Genomic DNA, 26,581 nt, shown 5'->3' with positions numbered 1-26,581 from the left:
TCTGATGTTACTAGGACATAAAGTCTCACAGAAAACTCCCTGAGCCTCCGGATCACAGATCTTTCCACCCCCCCCCCCCCCGTAATATTCCCCGAGCCTTGGGTGCAGGAGTTGTTTTGTAGGCGTGTCCATTGTGACTGTGCTGCACAACTGCATTGTTTTCAGTTGTGGTTTTCTGTGATGGTCTCCATCTGCTGCTAAGAGAAGTTTTCTTGATAACAGCCGAGGACTGCACTCGTCTGTGGTTTAAGAACAAGTATTTAGGATGTAGTTAGGAAATACACTGATTTAGTAAAATGGTAGTTCTAAGTATTTCTCGAAGGTGCATGACTTTCTAGCCCTGGGCACTTGGCTTAGTTTCAAGTATCAGGCATAGTTTACCTCCTGTTGAGCAGTTCCTAAGTCCAGTTAGAGAGCTTTTGGTTACCACCAAGTTAAGTCCACCATTATAGCAACCTCAGGATGCTGGTCATTGCTGTGGCTCATAGGCACCAAATCTGGGTAGCGCTATTGGTTGCTTCTCTCCTTAGAAGCTTGCATGGTGTCTTCTGGTGCCAGAAAGGTCATTTCCAGCACCGGCTTCTCTGGACCCTAAGTGTGTGGTATCTTACTTTCTATCTCTGGGGGCAAACAGGGCCAATTGCAATAATCTCTATGGTTTGAATGTCTCTTGGATCATCCTGACCAACAACTCAAAAGAGGCCTGGGACTTGGACTTTTGGTAGATAGTCTTTGGACCTAACTCTGCTATGCTCTCTTACTTTCCTGGTTTCTGAAGTTACTCCAGAGTATGTACTTACATCTAAAGATTTAGAGCTAGGAGCCTCTGATGAAAGAAAACTTAGGATATTTGTTTTCCTGGGTCTGGGTTATTTCACTCAATATGATCTTTGCTAGTTCCATCTATTACTGGGATAGACCCTGGAGAAGGATCAAGACTGTAAATGAAAAAAAAGTATTACTTCTCCCTACCTTTCCCTCCCACATTTCCTTTGCCTTAAAGAACCAAAATAAACAATGGTATGTGTGTGTGTGTGTGTGTGTGTGTGTGTGTGTGTGTGTGTGTTAGTATGTGTGTATGTGTGTGTTAGTATATGTATGTGTGTATGTATGTGTTTTTGTGTGTTAGTGTGTATGTGTGTACATGTATGTTGTGTATATGTGTATGTGTGTGTGTTAGTGTGCACATATACCAATGCACATGTATGGAGGACAATGAACATCTTTATGGCATCAGTTCTACCCTTTCACTATGTGGGTTTGGGGGTTGAAATCAGGTCCTCAGCTTTGTACAGGAAGCATCTTACCAGCTGAACTAACCCAGCACCCCATCCCTTGTTTGTTCTTATAGCGTGTTTAGTTGTGTGTGTGTATGTGTGTGTGTCCATGTGTGTATATGTGCATGTTAGTGTGTTTAGTTGACATGTACTGTACCTGGTGACACTGGCATTCTTGGTACATTCAGGAGGAGCCACTGGTGATTATATATGTAAAATATGTATGTGTATACAATTCTATATATATCATGAATATATGTATATATACCATAGCACACACTGTACATACTGTACCCCTCTAATAGGCGATTTTTTGTTTTTTAAAAGCACACTGGTAAATTACAGAAAAACAGAACCAAACAGGTGAAAGAATTAAACAAAACTATTCAGGATCTAAAAATGGAAATATCTTCAACAAAATCATAGAAGAAAACTTCCCTTACCTAAAGAAAGAGATACCCATGAACATAAAAGAAGCCTACAGAACTCCAAATAATCTGGACCAGAAAAGAAATTCCTCCTGTTACATAATAGTCAAAATACCAAATGCATAAAAACACACTGGTGTTATCTTAGCCATCATTTTGGTACCAAAGGTCTTATTTGGATGTGCCCTCAGGGCTGTGATAGATGCTACAGATTGCTCTGTAAGAATTATGCAGCTTCCAAAGCATGTTGCAAATCCCATGGCCTCTGAGGACCATGCTGGAGGTATCTACCTCTATGACAAACGTCACCTTGGGAGTTGGTCATGTAATCATATGATCTGCAGTCCTCCAGGGTCTAGAACCTGCTCAGTGAAAGTCTCTCTCACTCACCACGTCTAAGGGTGTGGAGTGGGACTTCAGCAGATTCTCTACGACGGTGCTGTGGAAGTGAAGAGTATACTTCTGAGGCTGGTGGGATGATAGAGGGTAAAGGCTCGCCACCAACTCTCGTGTTCTGGGTTCAATACCCAGAGCCCACACAGAAACTAAATAAATGTGAAAACTTTTTAAAAAATTGAAGTAAAATTCTCCTTGGTAGTCACCACGATGCATGCCATCATCTTGAGAACCAGGCTGATTTTTTTTTCTGAATTGTACAATATGCTAATTACTGAAACCAGGGTTTCTGCAAAAGATAATTTATTAATGAGGTAGTCTAACATCAGAGCTAGGAGCCCCACATCTCAAATCTCCCTCTTGAGTATGGGGATTAAGGATATAAGTGAGCTAAAGAAACAGCATGGTTGGAGGGACTGGAAAGGGAGATTGAGGGTGAAGAAAAAGGGAGTAATCAATGATTTGTGTAAACACAAGATCCTGGCTTTGACCAGGATGCATGTGGAGATAGTGGTGAGTGACAGCAGCAGGCTCTGAGAGCGAAGGTTTTGGCTGATGTCAAAGGTCATTCATCAGGCATTTATATGCCCAAAGGGAAGAGTCAGTGGTTTCAAACGGCTAGATTTACTTCCCAGTGTCTGAAATACAGCCCAGAAGGCTTCTTCCATCCCAACCATCAGCTGTTAATGTGGATGAAGCCAATGGAAGCATACTGCTTAGCTAGGTGATCTTGTCATAGAAGGGAGTCATTAGAATCAGGCAAAACTAGGTTTAGTCAGGTTTTCACTGATGCTCTGTATCCTGTGTGCGTGTGTGTGTGTGTGTGTGTGTGTGTGTGTGTGTGCGCGCGCGCGCGCGCACGCGCATGCACGCGCACGGACACATGCAAAAGTGTTTGAAGTCACAAAACAACTTACACGAGTTGGTTCTCTCCTCCCTCCATATGCTGGACAATGAAGCATCATGACTAAAAGTAAGTTGGGAAGGAAAGGGTTGTTGTGGCTTACACTTCTACACTGTAGTCCATCATTGAAGGAAGTCAGGATGATATATATATCCTGTCTTGACATATGTGTGTCTGTGTATCCTGTCATATATATATATATATATATATATATATATATATATATATATATATACATATATATATACACACACATATGTCAAGACAGGATATATATATCTCCCAATTGTTGATGCTCCTCCCAATCTCTAGGTCACAGAGTTCTTCCCCCAACTCCCCTCTACAGATTTTTTTAAAAATAAAATAATTAGTGATAACTGTCTGAGATACTATTACACATTTATGCAGAAAAACTTAGGTATAGCATTATTAAAAATATGTTGAACTGTTTGGTGGGACAATGATATATATCTCTGTTTTGCTTAATATCCTGTAATAAGAAGAATTAGAGGAGGAAAGATGAACTGTTTCATAAGAAATGATAATCACCATAGTAACTGGGTGGTAGAGTTATTTTACTATAATACCTTGGTGTGTTTGAGAATTCCAATCAGGTCAGAAAGTCTAAGGACTTGGCTTATATTCTCAATCTCATCACTGATGAGACAAAAAACATTCTCAAATTATTTAACTATTATGTGCTTTAAAAAAAAAAGCCCAAATGGCTGCACAGCAATTAATCAGCTGGTAATTACTGGGCAAGCTTTGCTGTGGAGGTAGTGTTCTGATGCACTATTGAAGTCACAAGGATGCTGACAGATTGCTAAAGAGTGCAATGTACTTAAGTTTAAACCAACCAAAGAACATCCCTGGGCTGGAATGAGACCCCCAGGCACGTATGTACCAGACAGTCTTCATGGCTGCCCTGTCTGGCCTCAGCGGGAGAGGATGCACCTAATCTGGCAGAGAGTTGATGTCCCAGAGGAGAAGGGGAGGGGAGTGGGGAACGGAACTTGGTGAGGGAGGAACTAGAAAGGGGAAGCAGTGTTTGGGTTGTAAACAAACAAATTAATTAATTGAAAAAATAAAAAGAGGTTTAAACCACTGTTGAACTGTTTCGATCACTAGATCCATTGTTGAAATTCTTTGGGTACAAACGCACCGAACACAGACCTTCCACACAGGGAATTTCCTGGAGATATTTCTGTCAAGTTTAAGAATCGTCATGTAGGTTACGTTATCTGCTGAGTCAGCAGATACATAGACTCCCACGTTGAAAATAGGACAGAAAAAGAAGAGTAACATGTTACACACTTTGTCTCCTCGTGTGCTTCTGAGGAAACCTTTAAGATCTCTAACTACCATCTGCACATACTACCCACTAATGCAATTTAATTTAGACTTTTATGGTCAGATACTCCTGAAGGCAGGTAAGGTATAGAAGGAACAGTTAAAGGGTGAAAGTATGTGAGCCTATGTATGCATTTGTTGCTACGTGTGAACAAGCAGAAATGAAATAAGCTTCTTGGAATACAATTCAGCACATGACTGTGTGGCTCAGTGCCCGAACAGAAATCTCTTGTTTGTGGACTTGAAGGCATCGGCTTGCTTTAGGTTTCTAAGCAACACCTAAACAATGGATGTTAGGTCACGTGTCTAGCCATCCATGGAATGTGAGTTCTGAGTTCTTGACTGGTACCAAAGGAGGAAAAACTATAGCTATGAGCTAGGGCAAGAATATAGCTTTATTGTTTTGGAATATTAAATAAATAAACAGAAAGGGAAGAAGTCCTCTCTGCTAGAAAGGTACATTGTATGTAGAAGATTAGATTGTTTGTATGTGTGTGGGTGTACACAAATGTACATGCGTATGGATCAGAGGACAGTGTCCATGTTGTCAGGAAAACTGACTGACTAGCCAGCACTCCTCAGAGAACCCCCTCCCACTGCTTTCCCAGGGCTGCAGTTCTAAGCACATACCACGAAACTTGGCTTTTATGTGGGTACTGGAGTCAGAACTTAGGCCTTCCTGTTAGAGGCCAGCACTGAGCCATCTTCCTAACCCCCTGACATTCTTTATAATGTTATGTGCTGGAGCTACCTCTGTCCTGTGCAACACACAGGTGAATGAGAACACTTCCTTTCTGAGGTCAGAAAATGGAGAGACAAGTATTGGTGAGCCATTTGGAAGAATAGGAGGGATCTGGACATTTCACATGATGGGGTGGGTAGGTGGTAGTGGTTTGGTTTCAAGGGCACTGAGGGGCAACAATGCATACTGAATAAGAAGTTGCCAAAAGGGAAGGTATTAGGCAAACCTTGGCCTTACAGTTTTGCTTGTATCTTGCCTATACAGTATCAAGTACACAGAAGTTGTCCAATAAACACTTATTTTGAGTAAGCATACACATTCTCCCGGGACACAGATTTTTCTCTGGCTATTTGACTATTGACATAGAAAAAAAAGTTTATCCAACAGTTATTGTTTAGGTTAAGTAACTGGTTTAGGTTAAGAAGAAAATCTGCACTATCTCAGAGTGTCGAGGAAGAATATTTCATTCCACGAAAGCCTGTATTTAAATGATTTTTCTCTCCATTTGGAGAGATGTTTATTGGAGCAATTGTTTTCAAGTCATTCCTTTGACAACAGTTGTCGATAGAAAACCATAAATCTCCCAATTAAGATTTTCAGGAGCTTGACTGTGAGCAAAGATCAGAGTGACCATCTAATGATTATTTATCATCACAGAGACCCCAGAGTGCTTTGATTAGAATAATACTTTCCCTCAGCACTGAGGCTTGTCTACTGTTGCCCCAACCACTTCTTTTTCATCACCACATGGATTCTATATGGTACTCGCTTCAAGTGTTCTACTCCTCTAAAGAGTCTTATCTTTTTATTTTTATTTTGTTTTTGTAGTGAAAACATATAACATGAGATCACGCCTATGAAATGCTATTTACACAGGCTGAGGGTATATAGCTCAGTGTGTTAGTGCACACAGAGATTTGATCTGCAGCATGGCTGAGAGGAAATGAACAACTCAGTATCGTGTGATGTTCTGTAGTAGATAGCTAGGACTTTACCCTGCACAACTGAAACTTCATCACTGTTGTTTTAGGGTTTTCCTGCTGTGAACAGACACCGTGGCCAAGGCAACTCTTAAGAACAACATTTAATAGGGGCTGGCTTACAGGTCAGAGGTTCAGTCCATTATCATCAAGGTGGGAGTATGGCAGTGTGCAGGCAGCATGGTGCTGGAAAGGAGCTGAGAGAGTTCTATGTCTTCATCTGAAGGTCCATAGAAGACTGGCTTCCATGTGGTTAGGAGGAGGGTCTCATTGCCCACCTCACAGTGACATATTTCTTTCAACAAGGCCACACCTATTCCAGCAAGGCCACACCTTCTAATAGTGTCACTCCCTGGGCCAAGTATATTCAAACTACTTACCTTTTATAGAGCAACTTGCTTCTGAACTTACTCTTTTGTTGTTGCTTATTTTTGAGAGTGTAGTTTAATTACAACACTGTACCCTTTTCTCCCTTCAAGCATCCCCTTTCTTCAAATTTACAATCTCTTTTTTTATTAATTGTTATAACATGCATATATTTTGCTTTTGTATATATGTATATATTCCTAAATGTCACTTGCATGTCCATTTAAGGTATTTTTTTAAAAGAAGGAATGTGTAGGAAAGCCAAAGCCAAAGGGGGAGACAAACTCAAGGATACAGGAGAGGAAATTTTAGCTTCTGGGGGCTACAGGAAACATTGAGCACAATCCAACACCAAGCTACAGTTATTTAAAACCTCACATTAAAAATCAAGGAAGTGTATCCTAAACGCCACAGACCACATTGTTCTTGGCCAACTAGAGAAATAAAATAAAAAGTCACAAAGTGGTAGTGAGTAGGCCAGCAATCTCTACGGTCGCCCCTTTGCTTATGATCATGTCTTACTAAAAAGACCTAGAAATGTTAGAAAGGAAGTGAGTATAAATCCATTTGGGATGCTGTTTTAGAAACATGAATATACAGTGCACTGTATTTAGGCAAGTATGGCTTGAGAATCCTAACGAAGGCAAGATGCAATCCAAGTACATTTAAGAGTTGTGGAGATGTCAATTAAGTAAAATCTAAGCAAACAACACCAAAAAAAAAAATTTTTTTTTTTTTTTTTTTTTTTTTTTTACCCACAGCTCTGAAAAAATAGGATGCCAACTTAGGAATTTCACAAAGAGAGTCAAGGTCTGCCGAGATGTTTCACTTAGTAAAATATCTAAGGACCTGAGTTTGATGCCCAGAACCCACATAAAAGCTAATCACTGCAATGAGGAGCTAAAATTCAGTGCTGAAAGGCAGAGACCGATGAAGCCCTGTGCTCACAGGTCAGCCAATATGGGATCAATTAGTAAGATGTCCTGTGCTCTAAACAAAGCAATAACAACCAAAAGGTGAAGAGTGACTAAGATACTGATTCAAATCTAGCTTTCATGCAGGTGCCCCATCACGCATGTAAGTATGTGCACACATGTGAACACACATACCCAGCCATGCACATACACAGAGAAAGACAGAGATGCACACAGAGAGTACGTACCATAGGCAAGTGGATTGTAATGAGGTGGATATTACTTATTTTATGGCATCTTCACAGCTTCCATGTCATTCCTCTATTTTGGAATTAGGAAATTTAACAGGAAGTGTATATATTCTCTAGGGTTACCTGGCCATTGACAGAGCATCTATAAAGAATGCCAGATTGGGAAGCCATACTATAGGGGTTCTCTCTCAGCACAGGAGCACTCCAATGGCTCTGCCTTCATAAACCTAGCAACGGCAGCCAATGGTTTCTAGTAACATGGGAGTAGAGCAAAGACCCATATGGTTCTTTTTCTTGAGCTGGGGATTGAAGCCAGGGCCTCATAAACACAAGGCAACGCCACCTAGGCTGAGTGCCATCTTCCAGTTTGGTCATAGATTTTAAGGTTAACAAGGATGGAATATAGCTCATTTATCTCAAAATGATAATGTACTTCAAATAATCGTAGCCCAAGAATTTTAGATTTTCCGATTTTCTCCCCCTTTGGATGTGATGAACACAGTAGATAATTTTTCGACAATGAATCTTAAAATATATTTTCTTTGTTTTCCCGTTTGATTTCTTGCTCATGTCCCCCTCCCCGCCCCTCGTGTGGCTCCTAGTAAACCTCCCCTGCCCCATCTAAGTATTCTCTTGCTCCTGCTTTGTCTTCTCTAGCTCTCCAGTCTCCATCATTCAGCTCAAGAGTTTGTGCAGTGAGGCGGAAAGCAGGAGGGAGGCAGGTATGGGAGACTGCCATAATCAAAGCTAGAATGTTCTTCGGTCCTAGAGGGGCTGGAAGCATGGGTGCATGGGAAACGTGTAGCCAGTCACAAGACAGACACCTTTGCTGCAGATATTTTAAGGACATCCTAAAATAGTCAACTGATCTTAACGAAGTGTGAGTTGCCCTGAGATTTGTGGTTCGAATTTGATGCTTATTCAAAAAGTCTTCTCTAGGGAAGTACCTTGACAAGAGATAATACGTGCGTGCAAATGAGTAGACCCCCCCCCCCCAATGTGTTGTGAAAGAAAGGCAGAGGCTGGTATTTATGTTTGGCAGTCTAACAAAAGAATGTGAGTGTGAGTTTTAGTTCTCAGTGCAGAATTAGTTTGGAGGCTGTAGATTCTACTCAGAGTTATTTTCAGAAATAGTTGATTCTTGGGCTCTCTTTGGGAGAGCAGCCTTGCCTGTTTTGGGGTATCCTCTGGTATGTTTTTATGAGAGTCTGTGGTACATGAAGTTGCACATCGAATACTAATTCTTTTATGACCATTTTGATACCGATACAAAGCCATATTTGTTTATGGCTATTTCCATACCACAAATCACCAAATACATACTTTACGGGAATATTTCTCGGCTCACATAGATGCATATAAATGCACCTAACAATATAACTTCTGCTAAGCAGACCTCACATACTGAAAACAGCTTCAGGTTACTGAAGAGTTCTAACCAGGATAGCAGCCATTCATGCCCCTGAGGAAGTGTAACTACAATGGGAATTCATTTTGTGTTATCTTTTGTTGTAATGCAACCAACTGGGTGATTTAGAAGGCTTGTTGAGACCATGGTTTGGAAGCTGAGGAGTCCAAGAGACTGGTGCTGGCATGTGGAGAGGGCCTTTTTGTTGTGTCACAATCTAGAGGCCATCATGCGATGAGATAGCAAGCCTGCTGACTCAGACTCCTTTTTTCCCCATTTTTTAATTAGATACACTCTGTATTTACATTTGAAATGTTATCCCCTTCCGCCACTCCGATCCCATCCCCCTCCCCCTCTACTTGTCTTCACAATGGTGCACTAGCTTCTAATCATCCTCTCCACCCCTTGGCATTCCCCTACGTTGAGAAAATGTGCCCTCCCCGGACCAAAGGCCTCTTCTCACATTGATGCCAGACCCTGCTATCTTCAACTACATATGCAACTGGAGCCATGGGTCTCGCCATGGGTCTCTCCATGCGAGCTCAGTGGTTGGTGTTTCAGTCCATGGGAGTTGTGGAGGGAGGGTTTGGTTGATAATGTTGTTCTTCCCATGAGTTTGCAACCCCTTCCAGCTCCTTCAGTCTTTTCTTTAGCACCTTCATTGAGGTTCCTGTGTTCAGTCTGATGGTTAGCTGCAAGCATGCTCAGCTGTATCTGTGTGACTCTGGCAGAGCCCCTGAGGAGGCATCTCTATCTGGTTCCTGCCACTAGGTATTTCTTGGCATCAGCAAGTGACTCAGAGTCCTTATAGAGGCACGAAAGCCACCCCAGGACCCCTCTCTTATCCAGTACCAGTTTCCTTGCTATGATCCTGTATGCACAGTTTGCATGGACATGGATTGAGTTTTCACCACACAGCATTTGGTAGAAAATAGTCAGAGCAAAGCAGTAACTGATTCTCAAACCAATCATTTGGTCTTGGTGATGCATTTCCCTAGAGTAGTCACACTTATCAGCTTGCTCTGACAGAAGGCTGCTAATTTCTGAATTCTTCCCAGTGTGGGGACCATTTACTGCTCAGCCAGTTTAAGCTTGAGAACCCACCATTCCATTGCTTTGTTACTAAGTCATGAAGTTAGCCTCTCAGTTTAAATCATAATTAAATTATACAGCTAATTATTACATCCACATACTGTAATGTCTTCAGCTGTAATTGGACATGCTTGCTTCACCTATGCTGAGTGGCAGAATAAGGAGAGATGTTCTCTGCAGAGGTTCCCACAGGGCATCCCCTAGGGAAAGAGGACCCAGTCCTACGGGTCATGGTTGTGATACAGGGTGGGGCATTAGAAGCAAGGAGTTAATTAGGATCTGCCTTCAATGAACTTCAAGCTTATTTTCATGAGATTTTTCACCTTTCTTGGCAGCTCTTGGTGCAGTGTGTTTTGAGAAATGCATTAGGTATTCAGTGAGGCTGTTTTCAGGCCTATTATGCAATATTCTGATTATGATTCGTGAAAATATCCCATTAAATACAATCAGTATATAATTACCCTGCTCAATCTACAACATACTTAATTAACATTTATGTGGAATTCTAATTTAATCAATTAGTTTTCATCCAGTGTAACTTAGGTATGAATACTTTTTATGATGTAAATAATCATTAAGAACTGAGGTAATATACAATTTTAGGTATAAGAAACACATTTCTTAATGTTGATAACACATCAAAATTTGAATTATATCTTTATTATTTTAAAAAGATGAGCTATATGAACTATTCTATCACTTCTAATAGTCTATTAGAAATTTTATTGTGGGTATTATAACTTGAATCATGTATATGCATATATCAGAATGTGACCATCTGTGAAGATAGGGTCATTGCAAATGTACTTATTTAGGTGACCTCATACTGGAGTAGAGTGAATGATCTTGTATGACTAGTGTTTTCTTTCTGCTTCTTCGATAAAACACTTTGGATAAAACCAGTTTGGGGAGAAGAGGTTTTACTTCAGCTTGTGTTTACAGGTCATACATAGTCCAACTCTGAGAAAAGGCTGATGAGGAACTCAAAGTGGGGATCACAGAGGAAGGCTGTGTGCTGGATTTTGCTCCCTGCTTATGCTCAGCTAGCTTTTGTACCCAACTCAGGACCACCTGCCAAGAGATGGAAGCACCCACAGTGGGGTGAGAACTCCCACAGAAGTTGGCAATCAAGGCGATGCCCCCATAACGGGAAAATTCTTACCAGGTTTCCTGGCATGGTCCACTGCCCCACAAACTAGTCTTCTTATAGGGGCCTGGTCATGTGAAGGTAGAGACATATGACCTAATCATGTGATGGTAGAGACATATGACCTAATCATGTGAAGGTAGAGACATATGAACCTGTCATGTGAAGGTAGAGAGATATATGACCTAATCATGTGAAGGTAGAGACATATGAACCTGTCATGTGAAGGTAGAGAGATATATGACCTAATCATGTGATGGTAGAGACATATGATCTAATCATGTGAAGGTAGAGACATATGATCTAATCATGTGATGGTAGAGACATATGAACCTGTCATGTGAAGGTAGAGACATGTGAACTTGGTCACGTAAAGTAGAGACATATGAACATAGTCATGTGAAGGTAGAGACATACAAACATGGTCATGTGAAGGTAGAGACATGAACACAGTCATGTGTCGGTAGAGGCATACAAACCTAGTCATGTAAATCAGAGACATAGTATATGAAGACAGAGATTAGAGCTTTACAACTCAAAGTCGAAGAGTGCCAAAGACAGCTTAACCATGACTAGATAGGAAGGGACATGTCAGAGGCCACATAGTTCTACTGATGCTAGCTTTAGAATTCTAGCCTCCAAAACCATGAGATAATGCATTTTTATTGCTTTAAGCAACCCCCCCCACCAGTTTGTAGTTCTTTATTATGGCACCCTGAAGAAACTTAAACACTTGCTAAATCTCAGTTGAAAAATAAAAGTTGATATAATCAGCATTATAAAATTATAGTAATATGCACATGGAGGCATTTTACTAAGCATTTTTAAACATATGTTCTATTTATAGTTGAATGTAATATTTTTAAGAATTGACATACACATAAAACTTCTGTTCTTCGCACACAGCACCTAGCAGAGTGGTTGGAACATAAATCATCTCTCCATATACTTTGTGGCTTAGTTTAAAACTATTAAATAGGAAAATAGCCTATAAATATTAAAATACCTACATAAAGAACCTGAGGCATAAAATATATATAGTATTACTGAAGTGTGAGAGGGATCATGGATAAGGATTTACATGAATTTCATCAAGACTGTTTTATTCTGAATCTATATATGGATAGTAAAGAGAAAGGATTGTTTAAAGTTGGTGGGTTATTTTGTGCATGTGTGCATGCACACACATGTATGTATGCACATGTGTGTGCACACACACGATTGTATGCCCTTCTTTGACCTCTGAAGTACCTCTGCTGTGGTACAACAAGAATAAACAATGTATCTAGCTCTTGGTACTAAAGTGCCAGCTGTTCCTATTACATTGGGCTTGGCACAGGCTATCATTGGCTATAATGAAGAGTAAATGTTGATGTTCACTTGTATATTTGTTGTGGTGTTTCCCTCTTCAAATAGTCAAGAGGTGATTGTTGCCTGGTTGTCAGAGGGGTAATGCTATTTGATGGGTTGATACCAGTAAAAGTTGTGTATACAGGGCAGCCACAGAGCGCCCAGCCAAAGGGGAAAGTTTCCTGGCATCAAGAATCTACTCAGGTCAGTAGACGAGAACTGGTCCAGTCCCCCTTGTCAGGTTTTGAGAAATAGCTTCTTCCCACCCAGAATCTTTATCAGCTTCCATTCCTCCTTATTGAGCCAGACATTTTGGGTTGTACCTGTTCTACTGGTAGAGAGAAAACAAACTCTACCTTCCTGGGCACTTTTGAGTAGTTGCTGCTGGGTGAGTCTATTTCTGCTTCATGGAACCAAGCCTTACCTAAGATTTGTCCTATAAATATGTCTCTGGAATGAAATAAAAAAAGAAAAGAAAAGATAAGGAAAGAAAAATCAATGTGGTGGTGCATGTGTTAATTTCAATGTCAGGGAAACCAGTCAGAGTGGTTGTAAGTTTGAGGTCAACTTGGGTTATATAACAAAACCCTGTATCAAAACCAGAATGTGAATAATTATGATTTTGCTTTTAAAATAATGTTTCACTTTAAAAAAGAGTATATGCTTTTATATGTGCATTTCCTAATTAAAAATAAAACTGGTCTTGTTTCTATGACTTGTCCTTCAGAAGCCCATATTGACATTCAGGTGTTTCTTCTTCTCTGTGCCTCTCTTTCTCTTAGTCCTTGTGCTTACACCTACATTAAAATATGTTTATTAACTCTCTGCTCCAATGAAAGTTATTTAATTATTGAGAAAGCCCATGCTAGCCACTAAACACAAGCACTATTGCTGAGATGCCAAGTAGTGCTTACTGGCAGGAGCCAGATATGGATGCCTCCTCAGAGGCTCTGCCAGAGCCATACTGATACAGAGGAGGGTGCTTGTAGCTAACCATTGGACTGAACACAGGGACCCCAAGGAAGGAGCTAGAGAAAGGACTGAAGGAGATGAAAGGGTCTGCAACCCCATGGGAAGAGCAAAATTATAAACTAACCAAACCCACCACAGCTCCCAGGGACTAGAACAACAACCAGTAAGCACACATGGAGAGAGACCAGGTGCATGTGTAGCAGAGAATGGCATTGTCTGCCATCAATGGGAGGAGAGGCCCTTTGGTCCAGTGAAAGCTCATTTTCCCAGTGTAGGGGAATGCCAATATGCTGAGGTGGGAGTGGTTGGGAGAGGGAGCACCTTCATGGAGGCAATGGGAGGGGGAGGGGGATGGGATTGGGGGAAGGGAATGACATCTGAAATGTAAATGTAGAGAGTATCCTATTAAAAAAAAAAGAAAAAGCCCATGCTAAAAAACACTACTTTATTCATCCTGTGTTACTTCCAATCCCTGTTGGTTATGGTGCTCTGTTCCCATTCTTGTGCTCCTGACAAGGACATATGTGCCACAGAGTTGTCATGTGCATACCGGCAGGACTCCATCCTGTGTGTGCACATGCATGTATATACATGTATACATGCCATGACACACGTGAAAAGATCAGAGGACAACTTGTGTGAATTAATTCTCTCCTTTCACTCTGTGGGCTCAGGGGATTGAACTCAGACTTGTTGGCAAGTGCTCTTACCTGCTGACCCATGCCACTGACCCTGCTTCCTTATTTTAACTAATATATGTATGTAGGTCTTTCATGATTTCTTTTCAGCCTTAGAGACTGTGGTGGTTTGAATAAGTGTGACCTCCATTGACTTATGTGCTTGAGTGTTTGGCTCATAGGGAGTGGCACTATTATGGAGGAAGCGTGTCACATTTGGGGTGGGCTTTGAGATCTTCCCAGTGTGGTACACAGTCTCCTTCTGCTGTCTGCAGATCACGACGTAGAATCTCGGCTCCTTCTCCAGCGCCATGATGATAATGGACTGAGCCTCTGAAACTGTGAGCCAGCCCCAGTGAACTGACCCCCCTTCATGAGTTGCCTTGTCACGGTGTCTGTTCACAGCAGTAAAACCTTAACTAAGACAGAGTCTACCCAACTTTCTTCTATGGATGAGGACCACACTGTCTCACGCCCCATCCAACTTGGATCTTGCTTCTTCTGTCCCTTTATCCTGATACTCATATTTTGGTCACACAAAAATTTTTAAGAGGCTTTCTATTGAATGCTTGGAGGTATTATCAGCATGGAACAAATCCGAATCACACTATTGGCTAGTTCATCAAGCCATTAAAGAAGTCTGGATTTGGGCCACAAACCTGCATTGGGAACTGATACAGCCTTCCAAATGTTCAGTGGCAATTTCTTGCCACACTACTCTTTCCCCAAGTGGAAATGGTCAGTTTTCCTTTTGGGCCATTAAATAGTGCGTGCGTGCGTGTGTGTGTGTGTGTGTGTGTGTGTGTGTGTGTGTGTGTGTGTGTATGTATGTATGTATTTATGTATTTATGTGTGTAAGAAAGAATGTGAGTAAGAGTATCTAGGTGGGGGCTGGGGAGATGGATCTGCAGTTAAGCGCACTCTCTGCTCTTCCAGAGGTCCCGAGTTCAATTCCCAGGACCTACAGAGTAGTAATCAACCATCTTTAATGGGTTCTGATGCCCTCATCTGGTGTGTCTGAAGACTTCTACAGTGCATTCATAGATAAAATAAATCTTTTTAAAAAAGTGTTTAAATGTATGTGAATGCATGAATGTGTGTGTGTGTGTGTGCGCGCTCGCGTGCGCACGTGCACGCACATGTGTTTGCATATGTGTAAAGTTGTAAGAGTGTATGATAATCTAATCTACCCTTACATTGAAGGTAATTCCAGAATTCTGGTGGAGGTGAGATCATTGGACTAGACTCTGTTCCATGGCCCCATTTCTTACAATGCTGTGAAGTCACATCTGAATGAACACCTTTCTAGGTTTCCATATTTATTCAAGGCCTGGCCTAATATTTCCTTATTTTACTGTCTGCTGGTTTATAAGAATCTTAAACAGCCATGGGCCTGGTGTCTTGGTGTGTATGTGTGGTCTGAACAGTAAAGACGAAGAGGTGGAAGAGACTCCATCTTACAAAAGTTCTACCTTGTCTAGGAGCTTGGGCTATTTTCAGTGGTGAAGACATCGCCTGTTGATTTCCTGGACATAGAAGTCTATGTTACCTTTCTAAGTCTGTTTCCTCATTTGGAACATGTATTGTGCAGACTAAATGAGATTATTATTTTAAACTCCTGCACCTGGCACCTGTAACTTCATTTTGTCAACATGGTGAACCCAAGGCCCCATACATGCCCAGACCTCTCTCATTTTTATTTTCAGAGAGTCTCATTAATTTAACCAGACTGGTCTTGAACTTACTCTATAGCCCTGGTAATCCATGATCTTGGAATCCTCCTGCTTCAGCCTCTGGAGTGCCCTGGATTATATGCCTGTGCCACCATGCTTGGCTTATTTAACTTTTTTTTTTTTTTTAAAGTGAGATTCTCAGGATATGAACATGAGTCACTCATTCTTGCTGTTTTTTTTTTTTTTTTTAATTCTTTGACAATTTCCTATATGTATATAATGAATGGTTCTCCACCCGTGGCTCGTCCTTTGGGGTCCCATCCGATATCCTGCATACCAACCATTTATATTACTATTCATAACAGTAGCAAAATTACTGTTGTGAGGTAGCAATGCAATAATTTTGTGGTTGGGAGTCAGCACAACATAAAGACCTGTTTTAAAGGATCCCAGCGTTAGGAAGGATGAGAACCCCTGCATGCCTTTAGATCACATTCACCCCAGTCTCATCTCCTAATCCCATTTCATCTGTACCTCTTTTTCCCCAATACTGCTTCCTTCTTCTTTTTCACTCTTCTTAAAATAACCCAGAGTTCATTAGAGTTGTTTGCGCACATCCACACGCGTGTGGATTATTTACTCATTCACAAGAGACTTGCCAGTGACTACACACAGAAGGAAAATGACTCCCCATATCCTACAGCCCTTAACTGCCAATAAATTCTCTGCTGGGCTGGGCCTCAGATGCCCCTCCTCTACCCACGATACAATGTTGCCAGGGGCTGTCCCCGCACTGAGCCACACAGCTCTATGGGTTCAGGTCCTATTGAAACATCTGCCCAACTTTTCAAAGGTGTATACAGGGCGCTGAACTAAGATGAATGTGTGAATAACGTTAGTCTTTGGAAAAAAAACTATATTTATTAAGAAATGCAGTTGATTGTTTCCATTTCAAATAAGAACCAAGTAATTAAACGTCACTGGTAGTGTAGGTCTCAATCGAGGGCATCGAAGTTGAGAGAGGGGAAACCCTCAGTTTGTACACCTTTTGAGACAAAGGAATGTGAAAACATTCCCTCCCCCTTGTAATCAAATAAGACTCTAAAGGGATATTAAGTGGATTTTCTTCTCATACCAAAGTAGGCTGTGCCCTACTTTGCTGTTGCTGCAAAGTGTCAAATTGCAAGAAAGATCCTCTACAGTCCACGGATCATTCCAGTCTAAACAGTTCCGTTTGCCAAGGAGTCTTTTGGTCAGAATCTGCTTTCTCTGGGTTGGTAGACTAGATGCATGTTCTTCTCAAGGACATTTCTTCAGCAGGCGCATTGTGATATTCTTCACAGCAAGCATGGTCTCTGTGCATGTGGGTTTAATGAGCACCTCTGGCAGTAAAAATCCAAAATGCCCAGTGTCTCGAAGTTCAAAAGCAAATGCATAGGGTATTCCGTTTTTATAAGCCCAATCCATTGAGTTACCAGAGCTTACATCTAAGAGTTAAAAAGAAATATGCATTAATTTCATCTCTCTCTCTCTCTCTCTCTCTCTCTCTCTGTCTCTTTCTCTCTCCCTCTCCCCCTCTCCTCCTCTCCCTCTTTTCCTCTCCCTCCCCTTCTTCCACATCCATGTATACGATGTATGCTCACCAAACCTCCCCCAAATTCTTGCAATGAAATATCACTTTAATAAGAACGATTTAAGATAGCTGGCTAAGCAGGAAAGCTTCTTGCAGCAAAGGACTTGAGTTCGCTTCATGGAAGCCATGTAAAGACGGAAGGAGGGACCTGATTCCACGTGGCTGTCCTCAGACCTGTACTTGCATGCTGCCACACGCGCAGTAATAGCAAGCAAAGCTGAACGGTAGTGCGTTGGCAGCTGGCTCATGGAGCCTACAATCCTACTTGCTATTGTCTTTGATCTAAGCCTTAACGCTGTACCAGTGTGATGACCTCAAAGTTCCTCAACCTCAGTCTCAGTTCCCATAGCATTTATCTTGATCCTTGTTCTGCTCGCCTTACCCACCGATAAGCAATCTACAGGGAGAGACCTCTGTTCTTATTACTCAGTTCTTTCCTTTCAAGGTCTGGGAAATTAGAATTCTGGCTCCCAAAGGCCCCTTATCTCCTCCACTTCCTGTGTTCTAGCACTCCTGTTGGGCGCCTTCCTGCCTTCCAGACCTCTCCCCGCTATCCTGTGGCTTCATTTCCCTTGGCCATGGGCGGTTATCTCACTTAAATTCCCCCCAGATCTTTCCAGTGCCTTCTTCTGTCCTTACTAAGCTTCTCTAATGATAAACTTAGCACCAGCTTCTCGGACTTCAGTCTAGGGAAGGGCATCAGAGAGCATCATTGCGGAGGAGGGACTTGTGGCGTGCGCTGTCCAATCACAGGCTGCATCCCAGCCTGGCATTTATGAACTTACTCATTCTTAGCTTATCTCACTCCCGATTTTACCTCTGACTCCAAATAAGCATCACCCTTCTCTGACGACATTAGAATCCCAAGTTTTCCTTTTTAGCTCAGAGGAAAGCATGCTATTCTCCCACCCTTCTTCCTTCCTTCCTTCCTTCCTTCCTTCCTTTTCTTCTTCCCCTCTCGTACACACGTCCTGTCCTGATATCACATGTACTGCCATCTTTGTCCTGTGAATCTCTTCCAGGTCTCTGAGTGACTCCTTAGATCTTCGTTGGCTAAAATGCCCAACAGTCCCCCTTCTTCATAACACTGCCACACACCCCTGCTTACCACACTTGCCCCCTTCTCCTTATCTTGTTTTTGAGAACGCAAGGGAATTAAAAGATGGCTGCACCCTCACACGTTTAGTCTGCTTCCTGTCTCTGCTTGTGTAGTTAACTTTGTTCTCGAAGGTCACCAATGACCCGTATCAATCTCCTTTCCTGTTTATTTTTCTCCTCTCAGATACCCCTTTTAGCCCCTCAGAGCATAGCTAACAGTCCATTCTGGTTCCTCTCTCCTCTGGTCCCTCACAGGCTGCAGCTTTTCAGGCAAGAACTGAAGGCACAGGGTCCTTCCAGAAGGTACCCTGCCTGTGTGCCAGGTTCCCACTTCTACCCGCAGCACACCTTCCCTGTACCTCAAACTCCCTTAAAAAAGATAATGCCAACATTTGCTGCATCAGGGTTGCTTTTAAAATTAAATGAAATAATAAATCACTCGAAAGCACTTAGGGTGTGTTAGGGTTATTATTTTACTTAGTTATACCCCAAAGTACCTAGGATTCTAGAGAGGTTAGAATAAAAAGCCCCAAGGAGAATAATTTATTAAATGAATTAATACTTCGCCGAAACATCTTGGTGTACTTTCCTGAAATTTCCATGACCCAGTTGGTTACACACATCCTACTGTTAGTAAATCTCCAGAACATGTTCATTTACTCAGACGAAATCACTTTTTAAGATGCATGCGTATGTTTGTGCACGTGTGCATGTTTGTAAGCTGGTGCGTGTTCCTGTGAGCATGTGGGTGCCACAGCCTGTGTGTGGAGATCAGAGTATCACCTGATTCATTGCCTTCCACCATGTCACCGAAGGGTTTATAGTTGTCCTGGGCTGTGTGTGCCAGGACAGCTGGCTCATGTCACCGAAGGGTTTATAGTTGTCCTGGGTTGTGTATGCCAGGACAGCTGGCTCTTGAACTGCTGGGGATGCTCCTGTCTCCAGAAGGCATATTCGTATTGCAGATGATTCTGGTTTTAATGTGAGTTCTGAGCTTTGAACTCTGGTCCTCATCCTTGGTACAGCAAACACTTCACCCCTTGAACACTGAACACTGAATGCTAAGCACCAAACACTGAGCACTAAGCACAGAGCACTGAGCACTAAGCACTGAGCACTGAATGCTAAGCACCAAACACTGAGCACTAAGCACAGAGCACTGAGCACTAAGCACTGAGCACTGAGCACTAAGCACAGAGCACTGAATGCTAAGCACCAAACACTGAGCACAAAGCACTGAACACTGAGTACTAAGCACAGAGCACTGAGCACTAAGCACTGAGCACTGAATGCTAAGCACCAAACACTGAGCACAAAGCACTGAACACTGAGTCCTAAGCACCGAACACTGAGCACTAAGCACTGAGTCCATTCTCCACTTTGGTTTTTGAGACAGGGTTTCTCTGTGTGGTCTTGGCTATCCTGGAACTTGCTTTGTAGACCAGGCTGATTTTGAACTCGGAGATCCACCTGCCTCTGTCTCCCAAGTGCTAGGATTAAAGGCATGTGCTGACACCATCAGGCCTTTTAAACACACACACACACACACACACACACACACACACACACACACACACCAACCACAACCACTAACAACAACAGTAACAACAAAACCTAACAGAGCTGACTATGTAGTCCTAACCTGTCCTGGAACTTGCTGTATAGACAGGTCTGTCCCAGAACTCGTAGAGACCGAGGTGGACTTTGCCAGTCTTCTTTCTTGTACCTCCAGAGTGCTGGATTCCAAGTGTACCATCATTCCTGGCAACAGTGTGCCTCTTAATACAGTTTCCTAGGACAGGTAGGATAGAGTCATCATATGAGGATGACAGCCCAGCAATCCGGGTACCTCTCAGATTCCCTTGGCTTTGGCTAAGGACAAAAATTGTGCTGTGGCTTCAATGTCCCTCCGGATAGAGTACAAATAGAAGCCAAAGTCAGAGATAGTGTGTGCCAAGCATTACCTCATGGTGATGTGGCAGGCTCATTTCTATGATAACAGACTGTTCTCCGTAAATATAATAGTGTGGCTATGTCTTTGTACCGAGATGAAAAGGCTGGCAAGACTTAGGCAATGACTTTCAAATTTCAAGGTAGGTTTTACATTGGCATCAGTTGGTATGTGATGCCTTGTCAATACTGCTTCCCCTTCAAGATCAAAGAGCACTTCTATAGCCAGGCAACGGAGCTGTGGCTGAGGCAGGGGGATGGTCAACTTGAGGTGAGCTTTGGCTATCTATCAAGGCCATATCAGAAAGGAAGGGAGAGTGAGTAGAAGGGTCAGCTGAGGGGTGAGTCAGAGAGAAAAGTGACGGGGGTACAGGGATGGAGGAGGTAAGTGGGAAGATAGGGGAGAAAGGAGAAACCATCTTAGAAGTCAGCGTGTACCAACAATCATGGAATTGACACTGTGTGCGCTTCTCACTTTTAGCATAAGCTCATTTGACCTGTTAACGAACACTTTACCTTTGTGGAATAAAATGCCCTCATGAAGACAGTGAGACTATGTCAAGAACCGAAGGAGAAGTTCGGTCTCATGAAGAAACATAATCAGATGCTAGTGCATATACCCAGACATGCAGCATACGATTGCACACACACATTCATACATGCATGACTGTTTACTACATTTCCCCAGTAACAATAAATTGTAGGATCTGGAAGGTCATGAGGAATGATGTAATCCAATCACTCATGCTGCATTTGAAGAAATTAAAAACCAGAATTAATGGACACCTTGGCTAGGACAAGGCATCGGGCAGGCCCAGGAACAGACCTTACAGGATCTTTCCATACACTGATCCTGTTTGATTTTATATAAAAGAAATACTTTAAAATCAATCTTCAAGAGAAAACCGAGATGAAGATGCCGCGTTTGGAATGGCATTTCATAACAGGAAAGCCGGAGGGAAGGGACAAGGGGAAGCTGCTGAGCCGTTTACTTCATCATCTTCCTGAGGCCATTCCCACACTGACAGCACTTACACATGGCTGAAGGAGCCCATTTGCGTACTTTCCTACTGCTAAGGGAATCTCGATTCAATGTGCAGTCATTACCGCACGCTTAGCACGTTCTCCGCTCAGTTTAAATTGGTACAGCGATTCCTGTCAGCGGTGGGAAACTCAAGAGGCTCCAACTCTCCCATCTTCTTTGGCTACTCTGACGACAGTCACAAATTTTGCTACATCGAGAACACGCTTTGCTTCTTAAAAGGGAAGCCATGGACCAATTCTAATACAACACACACGGGAAACTTACACAATGTTTGGGAGGCAGGACCATGTCTGTACCGAACCCCATGCACTGACCGAAGCGCCTTCACAGCTTTGTGAGCTGCAAATTCCTGTGAGGACAAAATGGAGACATTGTGTCAGTTGCACCACTGCAACGAAGCCTCTAGAGACGCTGGCAAACTGCTGAAGCATTGATGGCGGTCAGGTCAACAGAGAGAGCAAAGATGGCGCATAAGTTAACAGCTACACTTAATAATAATAATAATAATAATAATAATAATAATAATAAATTCATGGGTGTTGTATAGTACATGCTGCAAGACACTTCATTTATTTATTTTTTTTACAGTGTGGAGGACCAAAGCACCTGTTCAAACACATTTTTGTTTTAACAAACCACAAATGAACGATACACAGAGGTTCTGTCCCATAGGTGAGAAAGGGAAGGTTCGGTGAGGTTAAGTGGAGTATCCTGGGGTTGCACGGCAAAGAATGTGTATTCTTATAGTTAGGGCTATAGGTCCTAGGGCATGTGCTTGTAGTTCCTGAACTTGCTAGTTTGGTCTAGCCTCTGCCCTTCAGTTCAGGTGCGCTGACTTCTGTGTATTACAGACTAGTGACAGGGCCATGTCTGTTGTATCTCTAATGCGTATCCTATCCTTAGTGACACGTCTGTGTAAGTAAGATACTTAATATCCCCTGCAGGAATGTCGAAGAGGCATAGTCTGTAAGAGCATTCGGACAATCATATTGACCCACGAGTATGTAGTTCCATAGGTATATAGAGATGTTTTTGGATCAATTAGAAAACCCACAAAGGAAGATCAACTCCTCCCTTTATGCTGTCTGTGTGTTTGTTCCCACTGGGAGAAAGAACATCAATTTAATGATGCTTCCTGACTTCTGAGGTTACAAAGCCTCTCACGAAGCTACTTCAAGCTGCTGCTGAGATGAAGAAAGTCCAAGGGGGTATTGTTTCTGTTCAATGCCACAAGTGTGTGTGGGGGGGAACAACAACAACAACAACAACAACAACAACAACAACAACACACACACACACACACACACACACACCCCTCAACATGGTCAAAATCCTAAATGATGGATATTCTAGCAAAATAATTGTTCTTTAAACCTTTGCACATGACATCAAAGGAACAGCTTCATCAAGGGTTAGACAGGTATTGGGTGACACATGAGACACAGGCTGAAACCAGCACACACTTCTCCCATTTCAATTTGCCTGTGAATAATTTAATACTTCATTAGAAGCGCCCCGGGGAACGTGATGGCCTGCGTGGAGGTCTGAGACCCACATTGCTGCTTGTTAAGTTCCTGAATGCAAGTGCGGTCCTTTGTGACTGCTCCAGCCCAGGGCTCCAGGCACTGGCAGACCATTTAATCCCGATCTAGCTGATGGCGATGTTCTTACAGGAGCCAAGAAAAAAGAAATGTAAACATCGTCATGAGGGAAAATCCCCACGTTGTCTCCAATAAGTTGCCTTAGCAATATCCGATTATGACAGATGCAGGTGTTTCTGTATTTAGAAGATGACTGCATTTTGCTGCTTGGGAGAATTGTGCTTTTATTCTTTGATGACTATGAAAAATGTATCAAGAAACAAAGCGCTGCTTTGCTTATTCAGGCACAATCGTAACTGTTCTAAAACATTAGCATACAAAGTAAAGGAATTCATTTCAGATTTTCCAAACAGGTGTCAAGTTCTTTGTTATAATTCACCCCTTCTCTTTCTCCTCCCTCCTTTTACACTCTCTCTCTATTCTCATGCCACATGGATAACCCTCTCTTCCCCCTTCACCCCTGCCTCAGGATCTCTTCCTCCCTTTGCATGGTCTTCTTTACGTTTCATGACAGGTATACACACCCCATTCACCTTTACCCGCTGTCCCCCGAGAGATTTTAGATTGAGGTTCTTCACATGAGAGAAAACATGAGGTGTTTGTCTTTCTGAGTGGCCTATTTTGTACTGAAATAATTTTTAGATTTACCCATTTTTTCCCCCTGCAAATGTCATGATTTTTCTTTATATGTGAATGAATTTCCATTTTGTGTACGAACCACATTTTCTTCATTCATCTGTTGGTGGGCATCTAGGCTGGTTCCAGGCCCTGGCATCTGTGAGTAGAGGAATCCTGAGCATGAATGGCGACTTAGTCTTCTGGGTATGAGGCCAACAATAGTATAGCTGGCTATTGTGGTACTTCTATTTTTAGTTTTGGGGGAACCTCCACACTGACTTTCATAGTGGCTGTGCCGTTTATGGCTCCACCAATAGTGTGCAAGGGCTAGTCTTTGCCATATCATCACTGGCATTTACTGTTGGCTTTCTTGATGACAGTCATTCTGACTGGAGTGACATAGGCCCTCCAGGCAACTTTAATTTGTAGTCTCCTGATGTTAACACTTTTTCATATATTTATTGGCCATTCATATATTTTTATTTTTTTAGAAACATTCAATTCATTAGCCACTTACTTATGGGGATGTTTCTTTTAGAGGTGTTTGGGGTTTGAAGGTCTTTGCATATCCTAGACATTAGTTTCAAACTGATACACAGTTGGCAAAGACGTTTCCACACACCCCCAACTGTTTCCTTTGCTGTGTAGAAAGTTTCTGATTTCATGTAACTTCCTAACCAGCTTTGGGGACGGCTTCCTGTATTGCTGGGTTCTTTTCGGATAACCTTCGTCTATGTCTCGAAGTGATATACCCATGCTTTCCTCTAGTAAATCTCACAACTTTAATTTTTACCTTTGTTTCATTGTGATTTACTTTTGAGCAGTGCAAGAGATTTGGGTGTGGTGACTCCATTCTTCTCCACATGGTTACTCCAGTTTCCCTGTACAATTTGACTGTATTCATGCCAGTCAGTGACTCAAGAACAACTATGTTGCGTGTGTAACTTCATAGCTTCTACTGCTGTGAAGAGATACTGTGGCCACGGCAACTGTTATAAAGGAGAACACTTAATTGGGGCTGTTACAGGTTCAGAGGTTCAGTCCACTGTTGTCATGGTGGGAAGCATGGCAGCGTGCAGGCAGACGTGGTGCTGGAGGAGTTTCAAAGCAGAGTTCTACCTCCTGATCCTTAGGCAGTAGGAAGAGTGAGTGAGCCAGTGAGCCTGGCTTGAGCTTCTGACTCCTCCAACAAGACCACACTTCCTAATAGTGTCACTCCCGTGAGCCTATGGGGGATGTTTTCATGCAAATCACCCTGTGTGCTGCTTATTTATTTTTATTCTTTGTTGTGCCCCCTATGGGTCTATGTGCCCTCTATGGGTCTATGCTGCTTTTGTTACTATGACTCTGCAATAAACTTGAGATGAGGTGTCATGATGTCCCCAAGCATTATCCACACCCCCCCCAGAATATTTTACTTTTATTTTTTGTACTGAGATATGAATTTTAGGGGGTTTCCTTTTCTACTTCTGTGATTACTGTGATGAGACTTCTAAAATAATTTGAAACTATTCATTTTTTTGGTTTATGTGTATTTCTGTATGTATGCGTATGCACCACATGCATGCCTGGTACCTGTGGCAGCCATAAGAGGGCGCCAGATTCCCCGGAGTTATAAATGGTTATGAGCTTCCATGTGGGTGCTGGGAATTGAACTCAGGTTCTCTGAAAGAGCCCCCAGTGCTCTATTGAGCCATCTCTCCAGCCCCACATTCCCGGAATTTCTAATGAGGATTGTATTAACTGTAGATCACTTTTGCTAATACAGACACTTTTATAACTTGAATTCTACCCCTCCATAGCATGAGGGGGCGTTCCGTCTCCTCATGTCTTCAACAGAAGAAACAAATGTAAAAGGTGAAGAAGATCAGTGGAAAAAGAAATCACAACAACAACAACAACAACAACAAAGATTTCCCAAGAAAGAATTTTAAATGCACACATGGGTCCATGTATAAAGGGGAGGAGTTAAAAGAGGGGAGGTTGTACTTTAAAATAAGGGTGAGTGTGGTAATATAAGAAATGTAAAAGGAAAAGGAGGCTGGGACCCGGGTGAAAGAAGAAAACAGCCCGAAATGGTTACTCTGGGGTAAAGAAATATGTAAGAAAGATTAGGTGATCATGTGAGAGGAAGTCAGACATAAAAAGAAAAAACTAAATGTGTCAGTGAACGTGCCGTGCTGATAAAAGGTATGTGTTTAAAAAGAGAGGCAAGGGTCAAAAAAATGAAGCCTGGAGACTGCAGGTTAGACTCACTGGGGACTGCCGGCCAGGGGAGTCTGTGTCCTCTTATCTTTCTGAGCATCTTGCTGGTGTTAAGTGTGTGTTGGACCAGTGTCCGATGTCCTTCTGCTGGGCTGTCTGCGTTTATGTTTGTGTGCTGTGTGCTGGGCAGACTTCTCTCCCTCCCGGAAATCCCCTGCCCCATTACCCACTGCGGTACCTAATGCTTTTGCTTTCAGAGTTTCTCCGAAGTGCACTGGGAGGGAAAAAAAGGAGGAACCATGGCAGTGTGTGACGTGGAAGGTCCGTGGGGAGGTGGAGGCTCCTCTTTGGATTCTCAGGCTCTCCTAAGAACCAGCACTGTGTTTGGAGGGGTCCTGCTCTGAGAGTCAAGGCACATGCACCTCTGAAACCTCATCATCTGGGACTCTAGAGGTGAGCTGCAAGTAGGGGAGGTTGAACCGAACCAAATTATCCTCAGTGGAA

At 42.4% G+C, this 26,581-nt stretch overlaps 1 protein-coding gene across 1 annotated transcript in view; it reads right to left on the bottom strand.

Annotated features, from left to right (window-relative positions):
* Nucleotides 1–17,226: 17,226 nt before the first annotated feature.
* Nucleotides 17,227–26,581, bottom strand: part of CPA6 (carboxypeptidase A6) — a gene marked incomplete at its 3' end in the record, with an annotated part of 235,567 nt that continues 226,212 nt past the window's right edge. Inside the window, exons 10-11 of the mRNA XM_080938774.1 lie at nt 21,918–22,002; nt 17,227–17,414 (exon numbers count right to left, since the gene is read on the bottom strand). Of these exons, the coding sequence (XP_080794900.1) occupies nt 17,227–17,414; nt 21,918–22,002 (273 nt within the window). The remainder of the gene's footprint in view (nt 17,415–21,917; nt 22,003–26,581) is intronic.

Source organism: Micromys minutus (genome assembly GCF_963924665.1).
Source record: "Micromys minutus genome assembly, chromosome: 26".
Taxonomy (NCBI): domain Eukaryota; kingdom Metazoa; phylum Chordata; class Mammalia; order Rodentia; family Muridae; genus Micromys; species Micromys minutus.
This window is presented reverse-complemented; position numbering and strand designations above follow the sequence as displayed.